The following is a 25,859-nucleotide window of genomic DNA, read 5'->3' on the forward strand; positions in this document are numbered from 1 at the left end:
TACGAAATATGAGACTTCAACACTGACACATACGCAGTCATGTTTATATATATATATATGTATATATATATATGTATGAAGTTTGTATGTCTCGTACAGGAGCACACTAAATTTCTGCTTTAAATGACAGCATAGGCAAAGAAGCTTTTCCAAAAAAATTTCAATAACTGATTTATTTTTGAATTAATTTTTAAGGAAGCTTGAAGTGCTTATCAATTCTAAACTATGTATCTGCGTATGTACGTAAATATTAAAAAAAAATAGCGCTTTCGAAATTTAATGAAAGCTTTTGTATATTTTGCCGGAATTCATCAAAGCTTCCATTTATTTTTAATCATGAAAGTATTTTGTACTTTAGATTTCTTAAGTTTTCGTTGCATATTACATATGCATTACAGTTATACACCTTGTGCAAGCTAAAACTTTTTTAAAGCTTTCATATGATACTCACAAAAATTACATTAAAGCTTTCATATATGTACAAGTATTCCTTATTGAGCTTTCATATGTTACTCACAGCCTTCATAAGTAGTAATTATTTATTAAAATTCTTCAAGGGACAAGTATAGTGGAAATTACATTAAAGCTTTCATGTATTTCTTACAAAATTTTCATATGTTACTAAAAGTCTTCATAAGTAAAAATTATTAGCAACATTCTTTAAGAGATAAGTATAGTGTGAAATTACAACAAAAATTGAAAGCTGCAACTTTTGCAATATAAAGCTTTTTTGAGCTTTCATTATTATTTGTTCCCGGTGGTAACCAAAAACAACCTTATACACTAACTCAGTGGATTTGGTAAAATACGTGACCTTTTCTATCCTTGCTGCACAATATCTTTTAAGTTGAGGCATTGAAATCCGTGGAATTTATTCCCTCCTATCCGGCTTAAGGCTGGGCATTCACAAAGATAATATTCCAGGGTCTCATCATCCTCCGCACATGCTCTGCATTTCGCCGAATCCACTTTTCCAATTTTCTTTAAGACGGCTCTTAAGGATAGGGACCCTGGCTAGGCTTTTTGGTCTAACCACTATTAACACTAGCCCAAAGTAACTTTGTGGTGTGCCCTCAGTTACTTATGCTTCAAAGACCACAGATGTTCTCTCAGTTTCATTGCTTCAAATAGCCTTTGAAGGAACTACATGTTCTGTGACAGCTTAGGAGAATACTCTTTCCAGTTGCTTCTAACGTCGTCTCGCTTTTCGTTACCGTTTTTCCATATCTGACTGGGTATACAGATGATATTAACCGAATTACCAACTAAGTTCCTACTTATATTACTGAATTACCAACTTATTGCCTACTTGCATAATCTAACGGAGTGAGAATTAGTGTTGGCGCAACGAGAGCCTGAAATTGCCGTATCGCCTACTTGGTGGCTTCTGTTATGCTAACTATATCGGCTTGAAAAACTGAACTCTAATCATTTAGTTTGAAGTCACCTTCTGCTTACGGATTACTAGAGAGGAGGCCAGCGCCTGTTCCTGTTTCACCCTTTGATCCGTCGGCATCTAGATATTAACGTTGGAATTGTCGATCAAAGAGCCATTTGTTCATTATTATCTACTGCAGAATTAAAAAGGTGTGTTAAGTTCCTCGTGGTTCACCGTTACTAGGACGCAGTGCTAACTTAACCCGAGTTTATCGACAATGTCGAGTTCCAACGATAGTCGGGTCTACGTAACCGGATCGGACCCGGATTTTTTTTTTATCTGGTCAAGGACTGTCAACTCGGCTGAATTCTTCCGCTATAACAATAACAACAAATATTATAAGAACCGCAATTTAATTCCGATACTGCAAATATGCGACTGTGAAGCTCTCAAGAGTCGGAAATTAAAAACATGTTGCTGGTTTATAGTGTTCTCTCACGGACTGTGAATATTGCTCATTTTGTTGCGTACTTAACAACATGTATTTTTTTCAGTTGCAACATTACGTAAAATCCAATCCAACAATATGTCAGTTTAACCCCCCATTTATACGTGCAAGTGTAATCCTCCTGTGTGGCTGTGTGGTTTCTGTGGCGAGCGATTGTGAATGCGCCCGTGCAACAGCGCTTAATGTCATTGTATTTGCTTAAAAACCGGAATTGCACACACGTGCAACTGCTACAATTTCCACCATGTCCCTAACATTGTATGGCAGAGAATTTACAGGGAAATTACTGCTTTTAACGGAAACGTACAAAATACCTCTAATTGAGGGAAAACCTTGCCACAAAAGGCGGTAAATGTATAATTGCGGCATTTCAGTCTCTTCAATCCTACTTTTTTTGTTTCTTCTTTTCAAGCAAAATGCTTGCATTCACTCTGAAGAAATTATGGAAATGAAAGAGAGGTGTAGTCGAATTAAAATTTCCAGTTTCTAAATTGCTTTTGAGGCCATTTATGCACACTCTGGTCTACAATTTACTAAAAGCCTCTTAACATTGCTATTCTTCTGTTTGAAAATCAAGCAGCAATGCCTTCGAAGGCTACAGTGTCTGCACACAAAATGCAACAAGTTCGCGACATTACTCTTCGCAACGCCACAAAATCACTTGACTTCCACACACACACATACATATATATATATATATATGTTTATGCGCTTGTAAATGCAATGTTATGTGGCATGTACCATTTTGCACGTCATTACAACACACATACATGCATATGTAAGTATGTGTGCAGACAACGCAATTTTGCCGCTCATAGCACACACTTTATTACATTATTATTATGTGAATTACTTTGCTCACTCACCTATAAATTTGCAATTGGCGATGCGCTCATCGCTGTGATCACTGCAGTCTGATTCGCCATCGCAGGTGAAGCGGATGGGTATGCAGGCTCCATTGCCGCACTGAAATTGCTTCTCTTCGCAGATTTTTACTATGCTCTGTGCTGTAAGATGAAAAATGGAAGAAATTTCAGTTAACAATATATATTTTTGAATTATATACAGAGATATATAATATAAACATATATAGTATAAATAGTAAAATGATATCGAAAATTATATCCGTTAAAAATGTTTCCCTAATGAAAACCATAATGCAACCTAACTCTACCAAAAGATATATATTTAGTACAAAAACCCTGTCGCATAAGTCTTTAAACCAAGATTGATCGCAAGAGATTTAGTGATCTCTTTGCCCTCACTAAGACTTGCTTCTCCCAACTTTTGTGGAGAATTCTACTAGACGCCATCTGCAAAAGTTATATGGAATAAGATGAGGTGGGAACAACTCCTCACTTCCTTCTTGACTGTCGACTTGACTAGCCTACGTTTAGGTGGTCAATACTTAATCACTTGGAAGCGCATACTGTCAGACATCCCAACGAAAATGGTAAATTTTTAATGGCTACTAAGCATTTTGCTAATTTATAAGTTCGAACACAGGAGTTCTTCTTTTCTATGGCTTCACAAAGGACTACATAAGTATATTACACCACGTGGGTTCTTTATTCAGTCATCCAACTTAATATTGTATATCCTATGGAAAACTCTGCTCCAGGAAAATCATGGATTGATATGCTAAGTTTAGACGTGTCGAAATAGGCACTAAAGACAGTGAACGCAGTGGACGCCTAAAAGAGGTTGCTACCGACGAAGACATCAAAAAAGTCCACACAAAAGTTTTGGACTAACCGTAAAGGGAAGTTGTTCGAGATAGCAGGCACTTTAATATAACAATTAATGAAACATGGCTCCACCATTTCACTTCAAAATCCAATCGACATTCACCCGAGTGAACTGCGCACGATGAACTCGCTTCAAAGGATGTAAAAAGCTACAGTCGACTGGCATGGTTATATAGCCTGTATTTTGGGATGCGCGTGGATTAATTTTTATTGATTATCTGGAAAAAGGTAGGACCATAAACAGCGACTATTCCATAGCATTATTGGTCCGTTTGAAGTCGTGTTTCATCAAGACAATGCACATTGTCACAAGTCAGTGAAAATGATGGCGAAAATCCATGAATTGTGATTCGAATTGTTTCCGCACCCACAGGAATTCTATAGATCTAGGTCTCAACGACTATTTCCTGTTCTCAAATCTCAAAAAACCGCTCGCTGGGAAGAAATGTTCATCGAACGAAGAGGTGATCACCGAAACTGAAGCATATTTTGAAGCAAAGGACAAATCCCATTACAAAAATTGTATCGAAAAGTTAGAGGGTCACTATAATCAAGGGAAGGGAACTATGGTGAATAAAAAAAAAAAATTTCCAAAAAAAAATTTGTTACAATTACTAAGGTAGGCCGCGGACTTTTCAACTGACCTGTTATTTTTTATTTTTTTTTTTAATTTTATGGGTTAGGGTCTGGTGGAAATGTGTAAAAATACGAATAGTTTTATAAAGTTCCATTTACTCAGCTGCAGTATAACTAGAGTCTACTGCTTTCCTAACATCATATCCCTGTTCACTTAATTTTTGCATCCTTGAAGCCTACACACCACAAAGCCAAGCATTTGCATTCACTTCTTGTCACCGCAAAAGCCAATGGCATTTATCTTTGCTTGCTGTTAGCAAAGAGCGCATTAAGCATTTATTAAAATACAACAATAGTAATAAGGACATTACAACAATAAACAATTTTCTGCTGACTAAGCATTGCACTCAAGTAAGCAGCAGTTATTTAATGCCATTTTATAAGGCAATTCCCACAGTTGCACTTTTTATTGTTTTTGTGCATGTAAACTTAACCAACAACAACAAACACAGAGCCAGAGTTGTGACTGGCAAAGCAGCTCTCTGGACACGTTTTGAGGCATGTTGAAGGAAAAAATTTATATATTATTTTTCCCGAGAAGTTATAGCCACTATATTCTGCACTTGTAACATAATCTGCATGTTACGCAACCTGCGAAAACCTACAAATCGGCACCTAAAATTCAGAATAGCATAACATCACTTTTCATAAGTTTATAGACGAAGGAAAAACGTTGTTATAAAAACCATTTATATTGAAGCAAAATTTGAAAAATTATATATTGGTTATTTATGGGTTATTTATTGGTTATTTAATGGTTATATATTGGTTATATCTGAGAGCGGGAATTTGAAATTTTACGATTATACATATGTATATAATGATGTAGTGCATCGTAAGCAATAAAAACTCAATTTCGATTCTTTTGATGATGCGTTGTTTTGCATTTTAGGTGACAAAATGATTTGAAATATCAAACACCCTATATTTATCACAAGAAACCCTCTAGTTTAGGCAGCTTTATGCGGAAAAACGCTTTCACTATCGACAACACATCCGCAGTGGATGAGACAGAACGAGGGCGGCATAGTAACCACGCTGCTTTCAGTGTTCTCCATACCTCCCACACACACACAAACTTCTACAAGCCAACATATATTTTTCTATAAATTTTCTATTTCACTGCCAACTTTTTTCGCATTTCACTGACAACTGTGCACATTTTACGCGGCGATCCTTTCGCAACGCCACATACAACAGTGTGTATGCATTTGTCGGCACCACAACACTGCTGCTAAATCGAAAAAGTTTCAGTAAAAGCACAAAAAAAAATAGTTCACTGAAAGAAGTTCTAGTTTTTCGATTATTTACTTTACGCCCCATGCGTTGGGGCAACAGTGTCAACAACAAAACGAACTAACAAGAATTACGCACACAAATATATTATATGTACGTGTGTGTGTAACTGTGTCATGTCCGGGAAACGCAGAGCATATTTTATGCGCCGCTGAACTTTGTAAGGAGACCATTATCACTGCAATTTCTGAAATCAATCTCAGAAATCTTACGAGAAACAGTTAAGTGTGAAGGAGCGCGGTGAAAACAACAAGCGCAAAATGAAATGAATTTCATTTTCAGTAAAAGTTTTAAATTGACTCCACATAATTTAGGTGTGTTAAAAGTTGTGAGAAAGAAGAGTTGAAGACAAAAGGAGAAAGTCATCGATTACTGGATGATTAAAGTAATTGTATATATAAAATCCAAATACCTTTGAATACTACGTTGAGCTTTCGTGATATTATTGCCGCTGGTTTTAAACGCTTTTTGAAATATTTTTAATTATATATAAGATTCTCAAGTCACAGTGTTAGTTACCAATAAGTTACCTCGTCACGGTTTGACGAAGTTTTATGAAATTTTATATGCACACTCAGTAGATCTGAGAATCGGTTGCTATCTATTTTTCATACCTCTAAGTGATAAGTGTAATTCACCTCTAACAGTTTTTTAATATACTATATATACAAGTAGATGATCATCAAGACGAGCTCAGTCGATTAAGCCACCTGTATATGCGCGTACCAGTCTCTCAGTTTTTGATATATCGATCTGAAATTTTGCCTACATGCTTTTCTCCTTAAATAGCTTTTTTTTTTGTCGGAACCATCGCAATCGGTTCACTATAACATATAGCTGTCATAAAAACTGAACGATGAACTAACGTTCTTTTTAAGAAAAAGTTGTGTATTTAAATAGATATCTTCATGAAATTCGACACAGAATATAACCCCAAAAAACTATATAATGTCCTAACATATTGTTGAAATCGGGCTACTTTAACATATAGCTGCCATACAAATTGATCAATCAAAAACCAGTCGTTATATGTACAAGTTTTTTATTTGAAAAGATATCTTCAGAAAACTTTACACTGAAACTTATTCAAAAAAAAAACGATACAATCTCTAAAGAAATTTTTGAGATCGCGCTACTTTAACATATAGCTTTCATACAAACTGAACGATCGAACTCAAGTACTTGTATGGAAAACTTGTCTATTTTGGCAAGAGATATTATTCAAAAGAACTTTATAATATCCACAAATATTGTTGAGATTGGACTATTACAACATATAACTACCATAGAAACTGCTCGAACAAAATCAAGGCAAAGATTCTTTTACAAATTTTTTGCTATAAAAAAGTAGTACCTGTGTTGAGTATTTTAACTTCAGTGCAGCCAAAGTTAACGTGTCTTCTTGTTTCATCCGAAACTTGTTTAATTACTTTAACTTATGTATGCACCACCACACCACTTCACCCAACAAGCTGCTTCTATTTTGCTCTCTCTTTGTTTTCTTGCTTACTATACGCTCACTTTTCCTGCATGATTTACTTCACTTCCTCACTCTTTTACCTCTACCAGTTTTGACTTATTAGCTGGTATTGTCACTTAACTCTTTTAACGTTAAGCACCCAATTTATTTATCTCTGCCAAGCTCACCAGCTGTAGGTACTCTCCGCGCGCATTCGTACAATATATGCTCACCATAGTTACTACCAATATTTCTTAGAATTGTGCTCCTTCGATATTGCAACAAATCTCCAGCCACTTAAATGTTTCACCTACGTCGCTGTCGGAAGCACTTATGTTGCTTAAACGCGCGTTTTAGCAGCTCCATACACTCAACCAAATGCTATTCATAAATTTTATCTCTACCTCTTTTGCCTGAGTGTAAGCTAACTAAGTGTTACACGGAAGTTGTTGAAGGTTATGTATCGTTTGAGCGTGTACCAGTTAGCTTCTTCATACACATGTACCTACATACATATGTATATATTCCATGCAGGTTACGCTAAATATCTCATGATCTGCGCTAATAACGACGTTAGTTGAGTAATTAGTGGAATTACTCATTATTACAGATTTTCAAGGAAATCGCTTTCAATTTGTCATATCCGCCTTCGCATTGGTGTTCATACAAGAAAGTATTATGCCACTAGTCAATCGTATAATATGGTTTAGCAGTTGTAACAACGAACATATTGCAATTAACTTCTATTATCGAACACTTTGGCGTATTTGTGAAATGGTGTTTGGTGAAGATTTCTGGCTTTTTCAGATCAATTCTAGGACCAATTCTAGGACATCATTTTTATACAGCAAGGTAAATGTCAACGAATATCACTAAATTATCTCAACTATCTGCCATAAAGTTTACCACAAACATTAAAGTACTCGTACTCGTATATCTATGTATTGGGTATTATGGAAACTTTGCTCTCTTTTAATTACGTGAGAGAATTCCAAACTTTAACTATGAACTATTGGGTAGTCGAAAAAGTCTTTTCGTATTTTTAATCAATCTTCAACTTTTTTTTTTTATATTTATGAGGAACTTTAATAAACCAAATATATACGATTTTGGTCCACCACTTTTTGCCATTTTTCCACTAGAGACTCATTCCATCAGTGTAAAAGTTTTCTGGTTTCTCAGCGAAAAACTGCGACAAGTAATTTTCACAGGCGTTCACAGTTTTGAAGCCAACTTTACTCCATTAAGGGAGGTCTGCATTAACCGAAACAAATGGTAATTGGTAGCACAGGAGATATGCTACTGCAACAGCTATTGACAAAATACGAAAAGACTTTGTCTACTCCCATATACATATTTGCTTGTTATAAAAATAAACCCAACCTTCCTCAAACTCAGATTATTATTATTTCATAATGCAATGAAGACGCGTCAAGTTAACTTTTTCACTTTTCTCATAAAGTAAATCCGTTTTCCCGATATTTTATTATTAGCATCCTTAACTCTTTTCTATGCTTCACTTTCAGCTGTCAACATTATGCTCCGGCACAATACACACACACAGACGCCTGCGTTACTGGCAGCACCTACTTTTCCAACACATGCAACCCTACATATTGGCAGTGACAACATTCTTTTCAAAAGCTCAGACTGACAGCAAAGTGTTAAGGAAGTGAGGTGGTAAGCACACCTTGAACTCGTATCGCCCCAATAGTGTCAGTCAAAGCGATTGGAATGCATTCGCATTCAACTGCGAAGCTGCTGGCGCCCCACTTAGCAAGAGCTCCATGCAAGCGGTGACACACAAATGCTTGCAATTGTCAAGCAGTTACCCAGTGAGCAAGTGAAGTGAAATGAAAAAGAATAATTTGTAAGCGGTTCGCTAAAGACTAGAACTTTACGCATGCTAATGTGACTGAAATGTGTTGAAAATCAAAAAATGTTACACTTTCTATATGTCGACGAAGCACAAAACAGTATTTAGGCGACTGCAATCAAAATAGTTACTAGCATCCAAGCGCTTATGTTGGCACGCTACTTACTTGGCTAACAGCTGGTATATCCACAACTAAGCAACATAAATACACAAAAATTGGCAGGCATGAGTTAAAGCGCATGAAATATGTGTGTGTGTGTGTGGACGTTCATGAATTTCAGAATTGGATCCTCTACTTGCCTATCTGCCATACCTTTTCCCTGTCTTTAACTAATCATGCAATACATATGTATGTGTATTTGCCTTGGTGTCGGCATTGACAAGACGTCGCTTACTTTCTGATCCCACTTTTGTCAACTTTCAGTGCGTTTGCTGTTAAGCTTATGGGTTTTCATAGTTCAATGCGCGTGTATACGTCGTATGCGGGTGCTCCACCTACTACTATGGCACAATGGATATGTCAAAGGATATTGCCACTTGCATAGCTGTTATTTGTCAAATAAGGCGGCTTAGCACAACTCGACGCCTAACGGAGCCTCCCATATCCTACAAGCAGCTATATACAGGCACATGCAAACCGGTAACTTTTTCACTTTTAGATTTTTTTATCACTTTTCTCCTTTATTTCCTGCCATTTTTTCAATTTTCTCACTTTTCCTGCCAGCCAATAATTTCTTTTTTTTTATTTTGCGCATCCTTCATGTAGGACAACCTGCGTCAATGGTAGCCACATTTGCGCCTTTTCAAGCTGAATGTCCTTTTTACACACTTCACTGCACCTTATCGCCACCCTCCTCCTTTAATCTGCCGCCTACAACCAAGTATTGCATGTTGGTTTGGCGCTCGTTTTGCATTTTGCTGTGGAAGTTACAACTCCGTAGCGCCGTCGACGCTTTCGATAGGCAAGCAGTCAGGCGAGCAGACAGTCACAGCTGTCAGCCGCCAGCCGCCATTCAGTATAAGAAAAATAACAACCAAGAGGAAATGCGGACTCGCTTCGCTTTTATCGACCTTCAATGCATGCATATGTAAGTGTGTGTGGAAATGTGTGCGCAGCCAGCCAAGCTAGTCAACGACGACATGTAATTCAATTTGTTTCGATTAGAAAATTTGAAAAGTTTGCGCTTCCGCCCACCGCCGGCGAAGCACGCCCCGGCCAGCAATTATTTCGACACACAAACATACATTACACTCACACAGAAATAAAAAAATACTCTCCATTCACTCATACTCACACAGACATATGTATGTGCAATTTTTTGTTACTTCTACTAGTTTGCCTTTCTCTTCTCGCCTGCTCCTTATTCATTTTTTTTTTCAATTTTTGCTATTGGGACTTTCACGCCTGATGGATTTATGCGTGCCAAAAGTGCTCTCGGTTCACAGCACACAGCCATAGGCACATGCTTGCATCTATTAAGGTTACTTTCAATGTGTTTCTTGCATTAGCTATCTGTCGTTGTAGACAACGGCTGTGAAAGGTTCGATCGACTGCCTAAATTGTTACTCATACGCAGTGGTGTCCACCCGCATTCAATATGGCAGCCATAAGTTATGTATATAGTACAATTTTCTTGGGTGGGTTTAGGGATATATTTTTAACTTCCACATATTGTCAGAAGGGTGTGGACTTAATTTAATTTATTAAGATTTCTAAACCTGTGTAGACCATGCAAATAAATCAGCATATAAATCACAACCAAACAAATTGGCACCAGGGTGAAAAGATACCTTAAAATTTCACAACTTAAATGCTACTGAGAGCATAATTCTGCATGTAGTTCAGCCTGTGGTTAACACACACAAATATCAGTATAATAATTAATATATACATACATTAATTATTACAAACAAAACGCATGGAAACAGCAAGATATGTCCCGTGATATGAATTATACCCGGAAGCAATTACATTCAGCCTTGTATGGCAAACTTTCTCATTTGACGAGATATCTTCATAAAATTTTGTATGCGGCATTGATTAAAGTTGCGGTGCAATCTCCGAAGAATATGTTTATATCGGCTCACTATAGCATATAGCTGCCATACAAACTAAACAATCGGGATAAAGTGTTTGTATGGCAAACTTTTTCATTTGACGAAATATCTTCACGAAATATGGCATGTGGCATTGTTTAAGGTTGCGGTGCAATCTCCGAAGAATCTGTTTAGATCGGCTCACTATAGTATATAGCTGCCATACAAACTAAACGATCGGGATAAAGTGCTTGTATGAAAAACTTTTTTATTTGCCGAGATATCTTCAAGAGATTTAGCATGTGGCACTGCTTAGGATTACGGTACAATCTCCGAAGAAACTGTTTAGATCGCATCAATATAGCATATATTTGTCATACATACTTAATGATCAAAATATAATTCCTATATGGAATATTTTGTATCTTTGAAGGGTATTAAGGCTTCAGTGCAAGCGGTGTTAACGTTTTTTCTTGATTTCTGTGAATTATGAGGTGGCAATATATCATCGAGCCAAGCAAAGCCTCTTGAGAATAAAAAAAAAATGGGCCTTCAATAATTAATACTAAGTTCTTGACAGCGAGATCAAAGTAATAATACCGCTCACCGCTCTTAGCGCCAAACACATGTCTAACGGTGTAAATAGAAACTGAAAATAAGCAAAATATTCCAGATTTCGTCACCCTTTGTTGCTGAAGAACCACTGTAAAAAAATAACCGGGAAGACAGCTCACATATGAGAGCCCTGTAGGCGCTAACAGCAGTCTTGAAAAATATTTCGTTCTGAAAGGCAGCGTGCAATCTATTCAATTTGAGATTATGTTAATTTGAATATTGCTAAAATAAGTATTTTTATACAGAACATAATACTCGTATAGTTGAAATCGGCTCCTGTAATTACCATATTTTTTCGTCTGGCTCGAAGCCAGTTGCAGAAGAATTACATTACAAAATTGTATTTCTTATAGCTTCTTTAATTACTTAGAATCAGCGTCTTTGCTGCACAGCCATAAGCTGCTTTATTTTTAGATATAACCCCTCTGCTCTATCAGTTTCACGCATTTCATAAGCGACCTTCAGTATCGAAGTGAATTGCATTTTCCAGCTATTCAACTTTGCCACATTTCCAATTACGCGCTCACAAAAGTTTTGACACACATGTGACATCTATGACCTCGCGTCATTGAACAATGTAGCAACGTCGTTTCGCACCCATGCCACCACGCTGCCATACAACAATCAGGCGGTATTGTTGTTGCAATGGCAGCACAGAGGTCTGCCAAACGCTTTATTTCGCTGTCAGGAACAGTTGGGGACGCCAAGAAATAACAAACACCAACAAAAAATCGAATATGAGTTCCAAGAAATGGTTGCAATATGTTGGTGAATGGCGGCGACAACATGCGGTCAAATAACAATAACAACCACATTAAAGGAGTAGGTATAGTATGGCAGTGAATTTCTTAATAATAATCTTTCAGTGTTTGGCGTTGAAGCGTCACTTCCGCTTTAACGCCGCCGGGGTAGTGCCGCCAAACCGACAAACCTCTTGATAATACTTGTGGCAATATACATATATGCAGCGATATGTAGATGCTTGAAGCCGCGCAACTTTTCCAATCAACTTGTCACGTCTAAATCTGTCACGTGCGGCAGTTGAGTGAAATGGCAACCCTTTAAGGCGCAATATATTGACAAGCAGCAACGCTAAAGTTATGTAAGCCTGGTTGACTACCGTAATATACCTCACACGCACACATTGCTCACCCACGATGCTGCACGCTTTGCTCTCAGCTATCTTTGACGCTTTCGCAATGCCCTCGAATGGCAGCTTGACATTGACATTTTGACCGTCATTTTGAAGTTCACATATGAGTGTTTGCACTGCTCGCAATGCGCAAATGTTGGTCTTTAGTTGGAGAAAATACTGCTCGAAAAAGTTTTGTTACTTTATAAATGGCATAACTTTTTATTCCTTTGCGTTTTGCGGTTGCCCATTCGATGCTGTGGGGATTCACACTTGTCATCATCTTCGTTGTTGTTTGCTCATTACCATTTTGTTTTAGACTTTTCCCCAATTTGTTTTTTCGTCTTTTTTTCATTTCATTTGCATTAGCGTCAGCAGCGAGGTAATTGTGGCTGACCCTTTTGTTTTTGTGTGAATTTGGAGTCTGTGTACTTCGAGCGGGTCTAAATTCTCAAAGTATATCAGTTTTAATTGTGTGACTTGTATGATACTTGCTTTTTCGGTTGTTAATGTCAATCCTAATTTATTCGCTAAACACATTTTTTTCTCACCAAGAAGTTTCTCACGTTTTTAATTCGCCGATATCGGACCAACATAGCATACTTCTATTTGTATGACAGCTACAAAGTGTTTGATCAAAATATAGTTTTTGTATGGAAAACTTTTTTGTTTGACGAGATATCTTCACAAAATTTGACACAGATTAATATCCAAAGCAAAATTAATATATCTGGAGAAATTGTTTAGATCGGACTACTATATCATATAGCTGCCCTACAAACTGACCGATCAAAATCGATTCCTTGTATAGAAAACTTTTTCATTTGGCAAGATTTCTTCATAAAATTTTGCATGAATTATTTTTCAAAGTAAATCTAAAATATTTGAAGAAATTTTTCAGATCGGACTGCTATATCATATAGCTGCCATACAAACTGGCCAATCAAAATCGAGTATTTGTATAGAAAACTTTTTTGTTTGACAAGATATATTCACAAAATTCGGCGTAGATTATTATCCAAAAGAACATTATAATATCTGCAGAAACTGTTCAAATCAGACTACTATATCATATAGCTGTCATACAAACTGACCGATAAAAATCAAGTTTCTGTATTGAATCTATAGTATTTATAAAGGTTATTATAGCTTCGGTGCAATCGACGTTGTCTTTTTTTTATTATTTTTTCAAAAATCTTAAAGTTTTTTCTCTTAAGAGAATGCCTGATATCTCTCATATTCGCATAAATAAAATCTGCCAATATTTTATATTTAAGTTGATCCATGCTAAGCATCCATCTTCTTTACAACGCTTTACCTTATACTTAATAACCACATTTTTACTAATTTCCAACACACCCATCCAGTATTCATTAAATTTTTGACATAATAATCCTGCAACTCACGTCACATCTCTCAACTTATATCTCGAAATTGCTTCTCTCGCAACTCGCAACTCGCAAATTCACTATATTCTCTAATGTTAGTGTTTGCCTTTCATTAAAAACGGATTAAAATGTTTGCATAAATATACTTTTATTACACTAATATGCAGTTCACTTACGAGCACGAGGTCGCCACTCATACACTTTCTTGCTATGCTCTACTCTTGCAAATTGTTGTTTGTGGTCTGCAAATGCAAAAACTCTCCAAAAACAACAACGAAAATGCGACGAACTTACTCTCCATAATGGCTGTGTCTATAGAAAATTAAGCTTTAAAGTTTTATGTTTGCTTTGCGGGCGAGTACGGTTGGGCTTTCCCAGTTTAATTACCAGAAAGGGAGTATTTATTACATCATTACGTCGTGCGTCGTCCCACAAAGTGAAGGAGGCGAGTAGCCGAGTCGTAGGCGCAAGCGGTGGATTAAAAGCGAATTAAGTGACTGTTCGTTATGAAATGTTCGTGAAAAGTTTTCCTACAAAATTAAGCAATTATGCGCATTAAGTGTTCATCATTTTTGGTGTCTCTCAAACTCCAAACTCAACTTTAACCGAAACTAATTTTCAACTGTTTTTCCCGGCAAAGCAACTGCTCTGTGTTTTTTTTCTATGTGTTGGGTGAAAGCAATTAATACTTTAGTTTAACTAGGGAGTATGCTTCGTTAATTTATGTTTACTTTATTAGGGTCGATTTAGCGTTCGTGGAATTACAAAAACATATACATATGTAACTATTGGATGGGATGCGATAAATTTAGCGAATTATTTTAAGTGGAATTTGAATTCAACAAAAACCGATTTGCATACTAGCAGGTCAATTGACAAGTCCTCGGCCTGATACTAGCATCAAATCCACTTTTATTTAGTTTTAGTTAGCGTTTTTTTAGTTAGCCCTAAGCTTCAAAAAGCGCGTGTAATTTAACAGCTATAGGATTATTAGCTTGTGAATTATGTTATTTTGAGTAAAGCAACTTTTGTTATTGTGAAAATAAATGGATAAAAATTGCTTTTCGAAGGGAAAATATATATCTGTAGCAAAAATTGAGTTTAATGACGAGTTTTCGGGCACTGCCCCAGGAAAATAAACCATCAAGGATTGGTATGCTACGTTTAGACGTGTCAAAATGAGCACTGAAGACGGTGAACATAGTCGACGTCCTCCCAGAAACATCCAGAGGTCCTTGCTCAACTGCGTCGTGAACATAAAACAATACGCCGACCAGACTTCGAACGGAAGAAACTTCAGACATGCACTGACCGTTATTTACAGTGGGGCCAGTAACACCTTCACCGACTCAGTCTCAGTGAATGGCGTACTTGGTGTCAAACATCCACCCATTGCAGATGACGAGCTCGAGTTTCCTCGAGAATCGAGAGTGATTCTTGCGCAGCTTCGTGCTGGATACTGTAGCAGGTTATACTCCTGCGACCCTGACATATCAAATATACAAGTATGTACAGCGTGCAAAAAATCCCCGATGTCATTAACTACCTCTTTGCATGCCCTCTACACATCTGACACCCCTCTCCCTATGGTCCGACCCATCTAAGTAGCACGTTTCCTGGGCCTACCGTAGGATGACCTCGTTGGGAGCTACGCAAGCTCAAGATTGACCAAAAAAATAGGACGATTTGATGATTCAGCGCAGTATTTGGAGTCGTTTAAGCGTAATAAAACTGAGTTTTTCCGGGTATATGTGACAATGGATGAAATATGGCTCCAACATTTCACTTCGCAATTCAACCGACAGTCATCCGAGTGGACTACACACGATGAACTCGCTCCAAAGCGTGTAAAAATCGGCTTGTTAGGTTAAAGGTTCTATATTTTAGGATGCACATTGTGCTTCGAATTGCTTCCGCATCCAGGGGAGATGTCCAGATCTGGTCCTCAGCGATTATTTCTCAAAACAATGCTCGCTGGGAAGACATTTTCGTCGAATGAAGTGATCGCCCAAACTGAGGCATTCTTTGAAGCAAGGAATAAATCTTAAAACCAAATGGTATCGAAAAGTTTAAGGTTCGCAATAATCAGTGTATAACCCTTGAAGGAATCTGTGTTGATTAAAAATGAATTTGGCCAAAAAAGTGTGTTTGTGGTAAGTTGGGGACTTTTCAATTAAACTGTTACAGGTAGTAAGGAGCGTAATATTCGCCCTAAGCGCTTTAAAAAATGCGCTTTCCACAACTTCTAAATTGATCTCATTATTAGAGTTCAAAAAGTTTTTTTTTTCAGCAAACCCCCCTTTAAACAAATGCTGATATTTGTAATTAAAATTATTTCATGAAGGCGAAATTAAAAATTGTGTGTAAATGACAGCTCATTAGTGTGAAACAAAAAATATTGCCTGTATGTTGCTATTTTACTACACACACGCACATATGTATGTATGTATGTATGTAAATAGGTAGAGTGTATAAAACATGAGTTTTATTCAATTAAATTGACGATTGCATAGAAAACACGGGAAAGTAAAGAAATTTGAAAAAACAAAAACAAAAAAACGCAATTTTAATTGACTCACTTAAAATGCAAATTACGCGAAATTCTCACGCACTGAAGCAACCAAGCACACACACCTACAATTACAACAAAAGCTACAATTACAACAACAATACAGCGATATTCGCACGCGTAACAGTAAATGGCGAATTTAAATGGCGCGACAAATTTGAGCAAACGGCACAGCTGCCGCACGGCACTACCCACACACAGCCATACATGCACGTAGGGATGTGTGTGTAAAAGTGTACACCTAGCACTGTACACGTGTAAAAATAACGCTCCTATAATAGCGTCGGCAAACGTGTTTGTATGTAGGCTTACAACACTCGATAATTGACGGCGAAGCGTCGCAGCTGACATTTGGCACTCGCCGCACGCGGTCGCTTGGACAGACATGTTTTACATATGTGCACACTGGCCTGAATGTATGTAATTACAACAACAATATCACTTTGTCCCTCAAGAGTTTGCATATATATATGTCTGTCCATACATATACATATATGTATGTGTGTAGGGCACGTTTTGCCACTGACACTTCAGTCAAGCAGCAAGTCAATTAGCGAAGAAGTCAGCGATTCCGACTAAGTCATTTGTTCATTCGTTAACGGTAATTCGGTAAATTCAATTTTCAAGCACATTCACGCTACTGTGGGAACTTTTGCATTAATACTGATGTGTAAAGTAGTAGCAACACAATTGGTTTGAAAAGGTATAATAGGGACAATAAAGGAACGAAGTGGAGTAAGATATCAGTCCAAACGTCGGTGGGAGACGAAGCTGCTACTACCGGCGGGCACAGCGGTCTTAGACAAAGAGGGGAAGTGCAAAGCCGTCGCCGGGAAGCTAAACGTCCAGCACGCGGACAAACCGACAACGTCCTAAGCAGCGGCGACAGCTAATGAGAGAGTAACCCGCTGGGACAAATGTCACAGGAGCGGTGGAAAGTAGTGGAAAGGAAGCTATTGGAAGCTCTCTTCTCGAGAACGGACGCCGAACTAATCGCATATATGCAGTCATTTGATGGAGCAAGTTTCATTTCAAGATATCAGAAAAATCAACCGCCAAAGACGGACATGACAAGGCGAGCTCTCACACATCTTCTGAAACACCTACATGTTTGAGCACTCAAAACTTTGATTTGATGAGTCATCCACACTATACTCCTGACTAGACTTCAAAAGAGGTAGTTAATGCGCTCAGAACGCATATTTTGGAGAGCCCTCAGTCAGGGTTGCAAATTTGCTTCAAGCGCATGCAAAAGTGTATATAGATATTAACGAAAAATATTCTGAAAAGCAGTTAAGTGATTTTCTATGATAAATATTTGTTGTTCTCTAATCCCAAAATACAAAAAGGCAACCCTCGTATATAGTATAACAATATGTACATAAGAGATACGCTCAAAATTTCAAAAAATTATTTAATTTTTTATTCCATAAAAACATTTCTGAAAATCATTAAAAAAAAAAGCGCTGATCTAACCCTAATAGATTGTTGTTGTTATTTCTGATCTGATTTCGCCAATTTTTCTGCTGATCAATTTGGCACCACTCAGTTCCTACTATAATGGCAAGCTAGACAAAATAAACTCAACGCTGCAAATTTTTCCAACAATACTGTACATGCGCACACATTATTTAATTTGATTGAGGCATCTTTGACTCCTGTCAAGCATAAACAAATTCCCAACTGTAAAGTCGTCGCGTTACACAGTAATTATGTATATGCGCCAACATTTCATGGCAACCAACGTTGACAAGGAGTTTTCAGTGGCAGCACTATCCTAACGCTATTGTCTCTCTTAATTTGCATGCACACACATCTGTAATATATTCACGTATATATGTATATATATATGTAGCCAAATATGCATAATTCAATCAAATATTAATCGTATTCCGTGAACTCGCACGGCATGTTCAAACACCTCGCGTGTCATCGTATCACAAGGCATCGTGCATAAAGGCTTTTAACGAACTATGTGGCCAGCTTTTGACTATTAAACAATACGATTTGTGGGCGTGTGCGTGGATCTATGTGTGTGAGTGTGTAACCTTTGATGCGAGGTGTTGACGCTAATGAAGATAATGCTCATTAGTCCGAACTGATTAAATAATTAAATTTGCTGACACGCTCCCATATACAAGGCCATAATTACAGATATACTGCTGCGGGCAAAAAATTGTAAGACTTTTTAATTTAAATTTCGCGCGAAAAGTTTTTTGCCAAAATATTTTTTATAGGTTGCTATGAAGACATTTTTCATAGCTTAAACATAAAATATTCTAATACAGGACGACAGAGACTCTAAAACTTATTTTTGTTATGAGTTAAAAATATATTTTTAAATTTAATTTCCTTATTATAATTATTATAAATCTCACTCAAATAAATTAATATAAATTTTAATTTATAAACAATTTTTTTTAATGGTACATATTTGGTTCATTAAAATTCATTATAAATAGTAAAAAATAAGTTGAAGTTTGATTAGAAATACGAAAAGACTTTTTCGACCACTCAATATATTAAGTGCCCAACTAAATGCGCGCTGTCTATAGATGCCTCCAGCTGATAGTGGCGATCGATGTTTATATATCCGAAACTTGCTAATCTTAACCTAGAAATTTGCAAAAGGATTGGTCTCTTCAAAGATGGCGTTTTCGATATTAACCACCGTTCACGTCGACGGTGCATTGGGCCATCAGAAAAGTATTTAGCGTATAATTTCAATAATTTCATATTAATTTATAAATTTTAATAATTCAATTTATAAAAAAATACAAAAAAAAATTTCACACTGGTTCCATCCAGGATCGAACTGGAGACCTTCTGCGTGTAAAGCAGACGTGATAACCGCTACACTATGGAACCACTTGGTCAAACAACGGCATAATGCAGATAACTCACAAGCTAAGAGAGAGAGAGAGAGGGAGTGGATGAAGAGAAAGCTGGGGCTCTTACTGCGCTCACTTACTTTAAGATTACTAAAGCACCGGCAGAGAGTTTTGGCATAGCTAAAACAACAAGTGCTAAATGTTTTAAAATAGATTTTTCGACAAAAGCGTTAATTGCAGAGACACTAATTTGTTTATTTATCATTTAGTTATAAATATACAGATATACATCATATATAGTACGTATGCTGGTGTATTTATTTTATTACACAATTTATATGAGAGATGTTATACAAGTATGAAAAATTTAAAAATAATTAAAATTTCACAATAAAAATTAATAATATATTAAATCTTAGTTTCAATCTTACGTGCACAAGAAAGTCTCGCAAGTTTTTGTATGAAAATGCAATTGTATTATACAGAAGTTGTTATACTGAATTATGCGATGTCAACTTGTGAGTGGAACTGCTACTGAGCCAGACCATGTGTCATCGAACGGAACAAATAACAATCAGAGGGTGCCATAGCTGGGGAATATAGTGGGTAGGACTGCCCATTTATGCTTTTCCAGGTTAGATTTTAATGGATTTGGCAACGTAAGATCGAGCAATGACAGGCAGCAGAATCAGTTTTTCGTGCCACTCCAGATATAGTTCTCTGTTTCTGAATCATTCCGATCACATGTAGTCGCCAATCCTTTTGCAAATTTCTAGGTTAAGATTAGCAAGTTTCGGATATAAACATCGATCGCCACTAACAGCTGGAGGCATCTATAGACAGCGCGCATTTAGTTGGGCACTTAATATATTGAGTAGTCGAAAAAGTCTTTTCGTATTTCTAATCAAACCTCAACTTGTTTTTTACTATTTATAATGAATTTTAATGAACCAAATATGTACCATTTGATCGATCGCTTTCTGGCATTTTTCCGACATTATTTTAGCAATTTTTGCCGAGACATCAAAAATGTGTGTGGTGTAGCGTTGTCCTGATGGAAGACGAAGCCCTTTCTGTTGATCAGTTCGGGCCGTTTTTTTTTTTGATTGCTTGCTTCAATGTCATCAATTGTTGACAGTTAAATGTAGAATCAATTGTTCGACCAGGCCGGAGCAGCTCATAGCGGATGATTCCTTTCCAATCCCACCAAATACTCAGCATAGCCTTTCGAGACGTCAATCCTGGCTTTGCGAGCATTTATTGAGCTTCACCTAACTTGGACCATGATTTTTACGAATATTATTTTCGTATGTGATCCAGAAATGTTCCGATTTCATTTAGTTTTAGCAAAGAATCGCAGATGTTTATTCGGTCCATTAAATTTTTCACAGACAATTCACTGTTCCTTCAGAGTGTTACAAACTTCGCAACAGACTTAATATACTCGGTTGATGCTGTAAAAATAATGGCATTACTGAAAGCATTGCCTTTCTGGCAATTTGTGGATTACATGCCGAAAATGAGTCAAGCCAATTTTTCATAACCACTTTTGAAGTAAGCCGCATTCCAGTATGAGTACTCTGCAGCGACTGGAACAGATGGTAGTCAAAGCTGCCTAGGTATGGGCTATAAGACGGGTAAGGCAAAACTTTCTAGCTTTACAACGCATGTTCTGAAATTTCAAAGTGATGCCAGCAACTCTTCGAAAGAAATTTAAGCATTCAAACATGGTAATAATAATGATGTTGTTATTAGGTATGCATATTACCTAAATCTTTGCTCATTATCATAGAAAATGCTCATCATCTAAGAAATATACCTTATTAGTATAAAATTGAATTGAAAATTGAATTCTCAATTGGAAATATTTACCTTAAATGACCTATCAATTAATGAAATAACACAAATTAGTTCAAAGCATAAAATTCCATTGAAAGACAATTCATTAACGAAATACCGTATTGAGGCAAAATAAATCAAAATCAATATAAAACTTGACCCGCTGGCAAGAGCAAATATGAAGCAAATGAGCATGTCCAGACAGACGGTGTATCGAGACACACACACCCACTTTGGCAGCAACTGCCAGCGGTGAATCGCCGTCAATGCGCCAATTAGCGAAACCCAAACCCAAATCGATAGCTGCCGCACAGACATGGGTGTTTTCCACCACGCCGCACCAACCACGAACCGCTGTAGTCGAGCGAGTTCAATGAACAGACAAAGCGTTGAAGCGACTAGCCGGCGCAACATGTGGCCACGTCCCAGCAGCGGCAATAAAACGGACACACCGACCAGGTCAAAGGGATAGCAGTGAGCAGCACAGAATATTAGAGCACTCGCTCTATGTATAGGACTCACACTGCGCGCCATTTAATTATGATGAATCTGCATTCGATAATCATGTGTCATTGTGGGATGCTTAATGGACGCCTTCATCAGTGTTAATTCCCCTTTTGTTAGTTTTGGTTTGTATTTAGTTCGAGTCAAGCGCGTCAATAGATCAAAGTCAATGATGGCAAATGATGTCAATGTATGCAGTCAAATGAAAAAGTCATATCAGCGCACATCACTGCCACCGTTAATCACACGCCATGGGCGGCAGCAGCATTGCCATGGCCACGCCAGTTGAAACAAAGTTAAACTTGGAAAGAGTTGTCAATGCAGTCAACTATTATTTTCACACGCGATTGCTACTGTAGTTAGCAGTTTTGCATATGGATGAGAGAAAATAAATCGGAATTTCATGAAAATAAAAAGGCATTATAATGAACCAAAGCTCCTTGAATTCCGTGATTTTATAGGTAAATAGTCACTCGCTCTCTCTCTCTAAAGTGTACTCAGCAGATTTATAAGGCTGTAGGACACAAATACCCTGGCCCGCATTATCCAGCATAAAATTATATTTCTGTCATTATAGCAATGATTTATAAGTATTCTTTTGTTTTGTCTACAAAGTTTATGAGGAATTTGTAATACTCCAACTTAAAGCGCGGAAATTATACTTTCAACGTCTTTTTTCTTTTGTTTTGATAAAGTTGGTTGCTTATTGTTTTAAAGTTTCTTTCAAATTTCGAGTATCCAAAATGAATACAAATTTAGGCTGCTGCACCCATAACATCGGCATCGCTAACAACCTACAAGGTCACTGAATCCAACCGGCGTTCCAAGCAGCGCAATTTGTGCGCTGCGTTTGTACTTGTGTATGTGGTTGTATTGAAAAAGTCGCGTAACTTATGCGAAATTGATTTATGTGCGCGTATGCCGAAAGGGAAAAAATAACTTTTCCTCGCATATTCCGGTGAGATTACAAATATGCCTTGCTTTCCTTTCAACGCTTCACGCAGCATTTCGTTTTGAATTTTGTTGTGCTTTTTTTGCTTTCGAAAAGTTTCTTCATTCTTTGGCATTTTTGTTGTGGCAAGCACACCATATTAATCCTTATATAATTTATGCTGATATGCATTGCTTCGTTATTAATATTTAATATGCGTACGCGCCTAAAAGCACGCCATTTGGGACAATGCAAATTGGAATTTATGTACGCCAATATATCTGCTTGCTTAGGTGTGTTGCCGCTTTGAGCATGTTATTTGCGTTTAATCCCTTTCTTCGCTCCCCAACGATTTGACTGCTTCTGTTTCATTATCTTTAATATGCGTTCTAATTTGTGCATATGTTTGTATGTAAATGTGTGTGATGAAGTTTGAAAGCAGCTTAAGATGCTTAAATCCACGACGAAAGACAAGGACATAAAGGAATTTAATTCTTGGGTGGGTATACTTTTTTCGATTGTATGCAGATATGTTTCTTTGTCATTCATATTTTACTCATTTTTGAATGGATTACTTTTAATACACTTTTATAATTTTTTTTCTCATTTTTTATGCGCATTTGGAATGCAGATTTGGCAATTAATTAATTTTTTCACTCTTTTGTGCGGGTTCTTGGATTTAAGGAGATTTTAAATGCATTGAGTTGAATACAGATCAATTCAGTTCAGTTGAAATGAGTTGAGTTGAATTGAATTAAGTTCTAATCAGTTCAGTTGAGTTGAGTTGAGTTGAGCTGAATTAAGTTCTAATCAGTTCAGTTGAGTTGAGTTGAGTTGAGCTGAATTAAGTTGAGTTGAGTTCAGTTGAGTTGAATTTATTTCAGTAGAGTTAATTTCAATGCAAATCAGTTTTTTTGAATTTAGTTAAGTTAAGTCAGTTCAATACAGATCAGTTGAAATTAGTTGAATTGAGTTAAGTTAAGTTAAGTTAAGTTAAGTTAAGTTAAGTTAAGTTAAGTTAAGTTAAGTAAAGTTAAGGTAAGTTAAATTAAGTTAAGTTGAGTTAAGTTAAGTTGAATTAATTTAAGTTAAGTTAAGTTAAGTTAAGTAAAGTTAAGTTAAGTTGAGTTAGGTTAAATTAAATTAAATTAAGTTAAGTTACGTTAAGTTAAATTAAGTTAAGTAAAGTTAAATTAAGTTAAGTTAGATTAAGTTAAGTTAAGTTGAGTTAAGTTGAATTAAGTTAAGTTAAGTTAAGTTAAATTAAGTTAAGTTAAGTTAAGTTAAGTTAAATTAAATTAAATTAAATTAAGTTGAGTTACGTTAGGTTACGTTAAGTTAAGTTAAGTTAAGTTTAATTAAGTTAAATTAAGTTAAGTTAAGTTTAATTAAAATAAATTAAGTTAAGTTAAGTTAAGTTAAGTTACGTTAAGTTAAATTAAATTAAATTAAGTTGAGTTACGTTAAGTTAAGTTAAGTTAAGTTTAATTAAGTTAAGTTCAGTTCAGTTGTATTGAGTTGAGTTCACTTGGGTTGGGTTAAGGTATGCGTGTTTATGAGATTAGTAAAACTATAAGAAACTTAAATTCATTGATTATATTTTTATAGTAATATATGTATGTATATAGTAGGTAATATAGCGCAGGAAATAAAAAAGAAAAAGTATGGATCACTATAACTCAGTTACTTAGCTCGGTTGTCAAAATATCACATATTGCCGATCGATTTCAATTTCCTAAACATGAAAAACGCTTATAGAAAGTCTCCATTTACTTTAAAAGGTTAAGAACCCCAAAGCATGAAAACTAATATAGGAATTCTGTTATCAAGGGAAGAGTTGAATTGAATAGAAAACATGCACAGACGCTTTAAAAAGAAGCTTCATTTTTCAACTATTAAAAAAGCATAAAAATGCATATACATATATGTATGTACGTATGTATATACTATGAGACACATTCAATAAGGCATTGAATTTCACGTGCCAAGCTAAAAGCGACAATTTCAAATTAAACCGAATGCTGTCATGCACCAACAACAAACCAAATTCGAACTGAATAAAAAAGTAAATATTGCATGCATTTTTACAGACATACATATCTATATTTGTGTATAGAAAACGCAGCATACTCGTAAGTGATACGTGTTTAAACATAACAAACGAAAAAATAATAAACAAAAATTCTCCGATTTAATTTTGCAAAAAGAATTGGCAGACTTCGCTGAAGGGTGGTCAGAGAAACAATAAACGATACATTTCGCCAGCGAATCGAAATATAACTATATGACATATGTGTGTATATAAATATGTATTAGTTTATATTGAAATCGAAGGCAATGATGAGGCACGTTAAGGGTCATACTACACTGCGAGATCGTTGACATTTCTAGTTGCGTGCAACAAATAGCGTTAGAATTACATACATATGTATGTATGTACACATCTGATATGTACATATATATTTACTGATATTAAAATAAATTTGGTGTGATATTCAGCTACATATGTTTGTATTCCGATTTCAATTATTTGTTGACACTTCAACTAAATTCGCATTTGTTTGGCTTTGTAAATATTTTTAAAACACTTTTTGTGAGCATGACATGCGAAGCGAAGGAAAACATGGCAAAAACGCTACGTTGCAATATACAAATTTATTAGCAAATGCATGACGTATTGATTTCTCGCTTATTATACTAAATTGCTCTCGAATTTAGCTTTTATACTGCCGCGCTTATTGCACTGGAAGCCAGAAAATTGACACGTAGCCACAATTCGTTTTTGATTAGAAAAGTAACGATTAATGAAACTTTACTTGGCTTAAAATTTAAGTTCTGAGGTAAAATGGATAAACATTTCTAATTTTCAACAGCATGAACACCAACATATAGAGGCCACGCAATTTTGATTAATTTTTCATTTATTTTCATCAGTGTATCAATACGGAAAAACCTTCCATCTCCAACGTCGCAGTATTCCTTTAATAACTTTTTTAAATCTGGTCTGTATACTGGCATTCGTATAGAATGTGGAAAACGGTTTCCCTAATTCCTTCTATCATTCAGCTACGACAAATATTGTTATAGGGCGGATCCATTTGTACCGCATGTG

General features: G+C 36.3%; 1 protein-coding gene and 1 non-coding gene across 9 annotated transcripts in view; both read right to left on the reverse strand.

The window, feature by feature from the left end:
- LOC105231640 (low-density lipoprotein receptor) overlaps positions 1-25,859 on the reverse strand; it is a 368,088-nt gene that overhangs the window by 270,401 nt on the left and 71,828 nt on the right. For all 8 annotated transcript variants that reach the window (XM_049449545.1, XM_049449540.1, XM_049449539.1 and 5 more), the window contains exon 3: positions 2,753-2,893. In XM_049449545.1, the coding sequence (XP_049305502.1) occupies positions 2,753-2,893 (141 nt within the window). The remainder of the gene's footprint in view (positions 1-2,752; positions 2,894-25,859) is intronic.
- Trnav-uac (transfer RNA valine (anticodon UAC)) lies at positions 19,438-19,510 on the reverse strand. Its single transcript has one exon. It is a non-coding gene; the product is annotated as a tRNA-Val (tRNA).

This window comes from Bactrocera dorsalis, chromosome 2 (genome assembly GCF_023373825.1).
Source record: "Bactrocera dorsalis isolate Fly_Bdor chromosome 2, ASM2337382v1, whole genome shotgun sequence".
Taxonomy (NCBI): domain Eukaryota; kingdom Metazoa; phylum Arthropoda; class Insecta; order Diptera; family Tephritidae; genus Bactrocera; species Bactrocera dorsalis.